Source organism: Telmatherina bonti (assembly GCF_933228915.1).
Source record: "Telmatherina bonti genome assembly, chromosome: 7".
Lineage (NCBI taxonomy): Eukaryota > Metazoa > Chordata > Actinopteri > Atheriniformes > Telmatherinidae > Telmatherina > Telmatherina bonti.
The window spans coordinates 30,419,768-30,430,031 of NC_136625.1; the positions used below are offsets into that span (position 1 = coordinate 30,419,768).

General features: G+C 36.7%; 1 protein-coding gene across 1 annotated transcript; it reads right to left on the reverse strand.

The window, feature by feature from the left end:
* Positions 1-2,354: 2,354 nt before the first annotated feature.
* On the reverse strand, positions 2,355-9,060 carry klhl40a (kelch-like family member 40a). Its single transcript, XM_079243535.1, has 6 exons — positions 7,826-9,060; positions 7,571-7,731; positions 7,172-7,279; positions 5,479-5,664; positions 5,096-5,245; positions 2,355-2,813 (listed from the first exon to the last, which is right to left on the reverse strand). The coding sequence occupies exons 1-6, from the start codon at positions 8,939-8,941 to the stop codon at positions 2,702-2,704; spliced, it is 1,833 nt and encodes a 610-aa protein (XP_079099661.1). The 5' UTR covers positions 8,942-9,060; the 3' UTR covers positions 2,355-2,701.
* Positions 9,061-10,264: the final 1,204 nt, after the last annotated feature.

The following is a 10,264-nucleotide window of genomic DNA, read 5'->3' on the forward strand; positions in this document are numbered from 1 at the left end:
TTCTTTAAAGTAGATTGTGTGAAGTCCTTATGGTTAGTTAACATCTTACACTAGTTTCTACATGAATTATGGGTGGCATGAGTTACACACTACAAGAGCATGTCTTTACCGGATTCTTTGTCTGTAGAGCAGAGACACTGAAGCTATTTGATTCTGGTTGAGCGCATAAGGGGTGGCCATGCGTGCAATCATCTAGTTTTGATGCCATTATCTCAAGAATTCTTTATCTTATAATTTTCATCAGCTTTATCTTAGTAATTTGACCCTTTGTCTTGTCAAGATAACTACCTTTGTCTACAAGATAACTAATTATCACAAAATAACGTGATATGATCATATTGAGCTTGAAAATGAGTGGTTAGCATTGAATATAATTAGTAATTGTTGCAAATGATCAAAAACTAGAACAGAAAGTGGAAGTATGCACATCTTATTGTGTAACTGTGATAGAAAAAAAGGCTCCTGTGTGTTTTATCATTGTTCCTTAAAATTTAAACTAAACATTTTCACTTCCTTAAAATCATTCTTTATCTCAAGAAAACAATCTTTATTATAATGTTTTTTTTAATTAAGCATGACCATACTCAGCTTTCATTCATAAGTGATTGGATTCCTAAGCTCATCGTGTGTGTCTGACTTTGTGAGCATCAATTCTGTATGATATCAGGCATATGAACACAACTATATATAATTAGATGTTTGGTTTTATTCTAATTGTGTTCACAATTACACAGTTATTGTTTTTTCTAGTGAAATACAAACAATAGTAGGTTAACGTGTACTGATCACCTTGTTGTTTTAAATACCACACACATTTTCCCCAAATTTTCTTTATGGCTTATTAATTTCCAATTTCCATCTGGCTAGTTGTGTTTCCGTTGTCTTCATCTTCCTTGGTTCTCCCTCCTATCTCTCCTCACCCTGCTTCTCGTGCTGCACTTCCATACAACTCCTGCCCCAGCAACTCTTCAAAATATCTGGAAACACTCACTAATCACATCTTCAAAGTGTTCACACGCAGCACTTGGCAACGGTTTGCTTCAGATCATGGCCACGTGCCTCCAATCTTTAATATTTGTCTGCTTTGTGAAATTTCGGCTTCAGGTCTTGTAGTGTGAACTTTGCTGTACTTGCTGTAGACAGGAGGGACTCTCAAACAGATCAGAAAGGATTCTTGAGCAGGAAGCTGAACCCAGAGTTACTAAGAATATAACCATGACTTGTGGATTTTCTTCTTCTTTACTTTTGGATCAGGTTTTTTCTTTATTTTACTTTGTTCTGACCTTTTCACAACATAAACCATGTCACACAGATTGCGTCTGCTTTAATATCTGATGCAAAAGTGGCAAAAAGAAAAAAAAAAAAAAATCAATAATATACTTATTTGCTCAAACTTTGATGGTTAAAATTCAGCTATTGAGAATGCTTAGACCACTGTCTATTGCAAGTAAAACAATTAAGTAAGATAGGAAGACAGTTATGTAAGATTAATTAGTCATTTGAACTTCCCACAACCTTAAAAATGGAAATGAAGTGCTAGCAAATCAAATAACTGCTTTCTTTCGATCATTGCACACCATCAAGGTTTCTATTCTGCAAGTACTGACAGATACAAAACATCTGAAAAGCCTATGTACTTTGTGTCTGGTGCTAAATATGAGATGTTAAACTGAGATTATTATCAATTCATCTGGATAGCGCTGTCTTGTTAGCATTCCTGTTTGGAGCATGTTAGCATACAGATGTTAACTAAAAGTGCAGCTTGCTGCTAGCTTGACTGTGGACTCTTGTCTTGTTTGATCAGAATTTATCAAGCTGAATGATATGATAGTTTTCTGTTCAATCTGGCATTTAAGCATGTATTTGATACCCCCAAAAAGTACAGGCTACAGTAACGCCGCAGTAGGATCCACGTGGGGTTAATGTTTACTTTAGTTCCTCTGTGCTTGTTGTACCACTGTGTGTAAAACTAAAAATAAAGTAAAAGTTACAGAAGGTACCTCAGAGTAAATGTCACATGCAGCTATAGTTGTATATAAAGATAATCTGTAAATATGGATAAAGAATGTGTTTATTTTGTTTGATGGTGATACGTTTAGTGCTCAGGTGTCAACTAGAAATCCGTGTTTACATTTGAAAGAAACGTTCGTCACTTGTGATGTTTGCATAATGTCAATGTAAAGTTGTAAAAGTGTCTCTCATTTGTGTTCATGTACTTTTAAAAGAAATGCATTGTTCAATATGTGGAGTAGCATATAAATCTGTTATTGAACAAATGAAGATGAATACAACCATTTGCACTGAGAAATGCCTTCAGTATCTTTTCTATTTAGGCAATAAGAATATCCTCTGAAAGCAGCATAATTATCATTATCTTTAATTTCTGAATACAGCGTTACACATAGAAAAGAAAATTTCCAAAATAGTTCATGAAAAAAGTACAAATACACATTTTAGGGCTTTAGGTATCACATGGATGTGGTTCTTTGAAGTAATCCATTGGTTCAAGGAATTCTAACTTCTCCAAACCTATTCAGGCACGTTTCTGTCTCCCCCTGTTGTAAAATGCAAGGTAAGACATTTGATGCACATGCTAACATTTTTCTTTTTAATTTCTATCGAGGCAAAGTTCAGCTGTTATTCTGAATAAGTTATCATAACCTGATTATAAGCTTACATTGTTAACCTCATAACACCAACACTATAACTTTGTGAGACGGAGAGTGTTGAGACGCACGGGGAGGATGGTGGATCCTTCTGCATAGGAAATCTCACGCAAAATCCCGCCCCAGCACTTCTCTGATTCATCATACCTGTGGAAAAGATACAAGATGTAAGATTTATTTGCCTTTGTAGCATATTAGGCTCACACAGCAAATCTGGTACTTCTCATGTAAATCTAGTGATTGTTCAACAGACTGAATGAGGAATAACTAGAAAAGCTATAAAAAAAAAACAAAAAAAAAACAACAAGCTGGAAGACATTTTACTGTGGTGTACAATGAAAGTAAACAGACTGTCATTGCAGGCATCCACAAGAACAGCAGTTAACCAGGCTCAATCTTTATCATAACACAGCACAAGCCAGGCTGCCTTCTATATTTTGTCAAATATTTTAAAAAGAACAATATGTAATATGTTGCAGAATATTGCTTACTGTGTCAATATAATTTGTGATATCTATAAAAATTTAACTAAAAAAGAACAAATGATATTATGTTCTTTTTTATTAGTTACATTTTTACAAACCAAATCAAAGTTTTGATTATCAGATACAGAAAGAATTAGTAAAACAGCTGAGCTTTGTTTGTGAATAATTGTCACATATGAACCCAGAAAGGATTTTTTCCGCTCTACCTCTCCTTGATCCATTTACAATGTGTATGACTTATTAATTAATGAATTTACATAGATATCATTTTTTTAATTGTGTGCTGATGAGACACTATGTCAATGAGATTGACATGTAATGATGACATAACATTACATATATGACTGGAATGAAATCCAGTTTTTCTGTTTCTCATCTTCAGACATGACTGAATTTACAATTTCACCTTTAAAAGACTTTGGGGTCTGTGTAAAATGCAATAAAAGAAAGAACTGCAATATAATGATTTGCAAAGCTCATAAACCCACATTTAAACACATAACTGATGAGGGCAGCTATAGCATGTTATCATTTCATGGAAAAAATGGCTTTTTTCAATTTGGTGGCAGCAACATATTGAAAATGAAAAGTTGGAAAAGGGAAACAAAAGGCTGGAAAGGTAACTGGCACAAATAAAAAGCAACTGGAGGAGAATTCAACAACTTATAAAGTGAATAAGCAACAAATCAGAAACATTACTGGGTATAAATGGAGCATTTCAGAGAGGCAGAGCCGCTCAGGTGCAACGATGGGAAGAGGTCTGAGACAGGCTGACTAACAACTGTGGAACAATTTCAGGAGAGTGTTCTTAATGGTGAAATTGTAAAAATATCTCACAATTTATACCATCTGTAAGATGTCGTCAATAGATTCAGAGAATTGGGAGAAATCTCTGTGGGCACGGGACAAGGCTTAAAGTTAAAACTGTAGGCTCGTGGTCTTCATACTCTCAGGCACCACTGCCAAAAATTTACACACAATTCTGCTAAAAAATCTTTGTATGGACTTAGGAACACCCCCACAAATCCCTGTCTGGTAATACAGTTCATCATGAAATCTACAAATACAGGTTAAGCCTCTTTCATGCAAAGTGGCAGCGATAATTGAACATGATCTAGAAACACTGCCATCCTCTCTGGACCACAGCTCATTTATCATGATCTGAGGCAAAGTAGAGACTGCTCTGTGGTCACATTATTTTTGTAAAATCATGAACGTCATGTCCTATGAACTAAAGAGAAAAGGGACCACCCAGCTTCCAAATCTGCCATGGGACATTGAGGTTTCAGAGCAATATCTGCTCCCATCCAGACAATGTCTCTTTCAGGAAAGATCTTGGAGATTTCAGCTAAACACCATCTACATCCATCCAAATGTTTCACCAATAGAAAACAACATTTTGACACAGAGGATAAGATAATATTTCTCTCAGTATCTGGTCTCCTTATTTTCCAGATGTTCACAGAGAGTTGTTAAAATAAGAGGAGTGCCACACAATGGTAAACATTATCCTGTTCCAACTTGTTTTAGATTTGTTGCTGCCAATAAATAATGAGGAGTAAATAGTTTTCATAAAATGGTAAAAATGTCTCAGTTTCAACATCCAGTATGTTATGTTCCATTAGGAATGAAATGTGGTATGATGGGATTTGCAAATCGCTGCATTCAGTCTTTATTCAGGACAGTGTTCTAGCTTTTCTGACATCGGGATTGTATTTCAAACTATCTGATCTAAATGAAGTTTAGATTTGAAAAGGCTAAAAGTCATTTTCTAGAATGTTATAATAAAGTCAAGGAAGTTTCCACTTTTCAGCTTGTTCATGTCAGACATCATCTATTTAACTTTCATTGGAAACAGAAAAAATAGAAACCACAACCATTGGATTTCTCAATAAATACACCAAAGAAGAACTGGCTATCTGAGTGCAGTTAGTCAGCTCTCACCTCCAAATGTCTGTCATCTCTGTTGGGACAGGTTCCTCACTGGTTTCACTGGGTACCATGGCAAAGCCCCCCACAGCGTACAGCATACCACCCATTGAGATCAAATTGAGGGAACTACGTTCTTGAGGGAACTCTGTGAACTCAGACCACCTGGAGCACGATTGGCACACAGCCACACAAACATTCACACAGACATTAGAAGCAATGATGTTAAATTAGCTGCTGTATTACAATATGACACCTACATCAGTGCAACAAGTAGTGTTTTATGATCTAATGAGGTGCTATTCATGCTCCATGAATCATTGCACTCCTGTGGACAGATGCTTCACCTCATAACCATAAGGTAAAGTAGACCATAAAAAAGAACTGATTTATCTCACTTGTTGGTGGCGATATCATAGACTTCCACCGAGCTGGTGAGGCCCGAGTCTGTGACTCCTGTCGCCACGTAGATCTGATCATTGTGGACGGTGATACCAAACAGAGAGCGGGCTGTCTTCATAGGAGCCAGGTCCTTCCATTCGAACTTAGTGGGGTTGTACACACACGCTCTTCTCATGCACTTCCTGCACACAAACATTCATTATTCCATGTTAAAGGATCTAAGCATTGATTTGATCTATTGGGCTTAGTTTATTAATCAAGGAAAGTAAAACTCAGCATGTGAATATTTGGAAAAACAACTCACAGGGTGATCTAGTTTGGCATACAGGCTTAAGACTTTATATTTTCCTAAACCAAAGCACATGTACTCACTCGTTGTCTCAGGTTTGAAAGCTGTGAGCACCGAGGACGTTGGGAGAACACACAAATACTTGAAAAAAATTATTTACCATAGTGTTGCTTTAAGAAAAGCTCCAAGATAAGTTTATACAAGTTGCAACAGAAGATAAAACGAACACGGCTAAACAAATTATAAAAATATTACACCTGATGAGCTGGTCAGTAAGGGGAATCAGCTGATTCTACATGTCAGCTCTGTTTTATTTCCAGGACCAATCAAAGCCTGAACTTCATGAAGCGTAGAATGACACTGACTCTAGACAGCTTTTGAATAGTTATGAAGGATTAATAAGTTTTATTTAGTTCATATTTGTTTAGTGTGAATGTTTTTATGGTGTTCATGAGCAGCCGGTGTCTAAAACCACCTCTAAATAGTTTGGACTCCACCAAGCTGAACTCAGACAAACAAAGGTTACATCGAGAACATGACATGAAGCAGCAGAGGGTTTTTATAAAGGAACCCAGACTACAACCAAGACACTATGGTCTACTCTCACATTGTCTGGTGCAGATTCCAGTGAGTCCATTAAGAAAGCATTGAGTAATGATGTGTTGCTGAAAAGTTAAAGTCACAACTCTCTGAAATGATCTGCACTGTCATAAAGACAAAAAACACACCTGGAAAGCATGAAAAGCACAAAACCAAAATAAAGATTTATGGCTTAATCTGGAAATGTTTTATTTGAAGAAATAAAAAGTTTTCTTATCTCTGGAACGTGGTTAAAGCAGTATTATAATTTGGGTCCGCTTTCCTCGACGCCCCAAGAAAAGTCAGGACTCCCACCAGACATCTTGCTACTGTGAGAAAACCCACTAATCCAATCACTGGAGTTATTTCTAAATGGAGAAATTAGGTCAAAATCTTTCAAACTTTTGAGCAGGACTAAATATCTGTTACTAATGGTGGAAGTTTTCTTATTAAATGCTATTAAGTGAAATGATTTTCTCATTGGTTTAATGGGATTCTTTTCTTTCAAATGATATTTTAGATCAAATTTATTTAAAAAAAAAAAAAAAAAGAAATCTTAAAGGGTTCACCACGTCTAATGCACTACTTTTTTAACAGACAGTAAAAAGTTGCATTATGGGATACCAGGTTTGTTCTTTCTTTTGTAACTCTTTCATATTTATTAATCTGTGATACCGAACCAATACCTGGGAATACCTGATGACACTTCATGTAACAAAACAGGGCAAATAAACCATGACATCTTCTGATATCATTGCATCAACTGCAGTATTGTTATAAAATTTGATTGTTTTATTTAAGTGTTTTTCTTCGTCACTTACTTGCTTTCAGATTTTCCTCCAATAACATAGACAAGACCTTGGTGGGATACGGTTCCATGTCCGTACACTTCATAAGGCAGCGGGTCAGACTCTCCCCATTTGAATGACCTGCACATAGAAGAAAGACAATGGATGTTTCTCTAGATTAGCTGAAGTTTGAAGGCTAATTGGAAGAATCTATCTGATTGGCAGGAAATACAAAGTATGTCAAGAAAATGTAAAGGTAGACTAACATCACATAAAATTAGACAAAAAGGATGAAAGTTTATATGTCAGTGACAAGAGAATTAATACAAGTTTTTGCAGATTTTACAGAACTACGGTGGTTAATTTCCTAGATATATATTTTAATCAGGTATACAGTAGATCAGCAGCACTTATGGATCATATTAAACTTACTGTCTGTCATAGATCATGACTGAGTCCAGGGTGTGCTCCCCATCCTTTAGTTCTCTTCCACCGACAACATAGATGGAGTTATCAACATCAGCCAGGCCAAACAGGCAGCGAGGGTTAGGTTGGGGGGGCATCCCTAACCATTCTGAACTTACTGGGTCAAACTATGGATGAGAATAAAGATTCATGAGAAATTATGCAAAGCCAGAAGTCTAGAAAATACATATATTTTCCTTGAAGACAGTCATGACACTTTACCTGTAGGAAGTAAGACTTAAAAGGTTCATCTTTGTCCTCCTCGTTGTAGAGAAGACCTCCAACAACAAAAATCTGGTTCTGACTCGTCACCAGACTGCAGTGGTTCTTGGGAATCTTTGTTGATTCTGACACCACAAAGCATTCGTTTCCTACCGGGTCATAAGCCACGGTCCCTGTGTTGTTAATCATAAGTATCAGGTCCATCTCAAACATGCCAAAGCGAGGGTTGTTGTTGAGTATCCCTGGCAGGTATCCCTCATCTTCCTCATCTTCACTCCCCTCTCCCCCCTTTGCTCCATCGCTAGTAAGCCTCTTCGGCTTGGGAAGTCGTCCTTTGTGAGCATCCTTGACGAGCTCCAACTCCTTCATGATCTCCTGGTTTAACCGGATGAACTGGTGCCGTTCCACTTTCTCTTTGAAGTAATCCGTTGGTATAAGCCTGAATCGGACACAGTGCAACAGCTCTGGAAGGTCTTTTAGCCTCTTTGTTTCATCATGCTTGATCCAGTCCATCAGGGACTCAAACACCAGCTCCTCCCGCTCTACGTTAAGGGCATCTGAGGTGATGAGGATGGCCAGCTCGCTGGGGGAGAGCTGAAGGAAGTCCTGGTCTCTGACAACAATCTGATAGCGTTCACAGATGAATTCTCTTGCATTCAGTGTGAGCCTGGGACAATCTAGAAGAAGCCCAAGTCTAAAGATAGCGAGGCAGTTGCCCAGAACCAGCTTTTCTTGGAGATAGGTCACACATACAGAGAAGATGGATGGGATCTGGTACATGTTAGCAACCATGAAGATATCCTGCACATTCTGTTCTGTCAGGTTAATGTCAGATGTATATAGGTAGCGTAGGATCATTCCCATAACACCAGGCTCCACATCTTTGAGGACTATCTCCCGCTTCTTGCTTTCTTCCAAGTCAGACAGGAACATGGCCTTGAAGAAGGGGCTGCTTGCAGCCAAAACCAAGCGGTGGCATGGGAACTCTTTGTCCTGGATTTTGAGAACGCAGTCCACAAACTTGTCATTCTCTAGGAGGTCACAGAGTCCATCCTGAAGCAAGGTCTGTTGGTACATCCGAGGCTGCTGCACCGGGTCTATAGTCATGGCAGCCATTTTGTCACCTTGTCCCCGTTGGGTTGCGTGGGCTCCCTGCGCTACCAAGAGCAGAGCAGGACTCTCTGGAGTCACAGGGCTGCTCAAATTGCTGTGGTTAGTCCTCTCTTGTGGGTTGACTGGTGGCTGCAGCTGTCTATGACTGTCATTCAGAGTGTAAGTAAGGAGTATTTATAGAAGGGATCCTCACAAAGTTGGGAAAGAGGTCCTGTTCTCTGGTGCAACCCACTCACACAAACAGCTGAATGACCGGGGCTGTTAAATCCAGTAGGATAAGTCATCTGCCAGCTTTGCGGTGCTTGATCATTGGGATATTTTAGCAAACACAAAAGAGTAATTTTCTTTATTATCCCAGTTAGTGGACATGAACCTTACATCAAGCAGCTTGTTATTCAGGGTTGGCTGTACATTGGTAGAGGTTTTCAGAACAGTGAGATCTGTAAAGGGAACGACACAGAAGCTTCATATATAAACATCTGAGAAAGAAAATAATAGAGAACCTGTCCATTTGTTCGCAGTGTTCCCAAACCCTCATCAGGCTACAAGAAGGGGAAGTGACACAATTTACTACTGACCTGGGTTCCCTTTTTAGAGAAATGTCTACAGGTCACACAAGCCTTGAACATTTGTACTTCTATCTAAATATAGGCATTTTTTAAAGAAAGTAAATTAAGTACCATTCTATTAAATGATTTTGTACCAATATATATATAATATGATATCACATGATATATATATATATATATATATATATATATATATATATATATATATATATATATATATATATATATATATATATATATATATATATATATATATATATATATATATATATATATATATATATATATATATATATATATATATATATGTATATATATATATATATTTATATATAATATAATATGATACATTACATTACATTACATTGTATTGTATTGTATTGTATTATATTATATTATATTATATTATATTATATTATATTATATTATATTATATTATATTATATTATATTATATTATATTATATTATATTATATTATATTATATTATATTATATTATATTATATTATATTGTCCACAGGAATCCCTGCACAAATATACACATATAAACACCCGATTTAATCATTTGCAACAGAAACACACTACGAGTGAAAGACAACACTGACATCTGCTGGCTGAAGAGACAGCTTGGCAAATGTGAAGTGACATCCAAACACAAATATAAAGGTTAGATTTATTTAATTTTAGTTATATATACACACTTTGTTAGTTAGGATGAAATCTAAACTGGGGTAAGACAATAATCACCTGAGGTGAT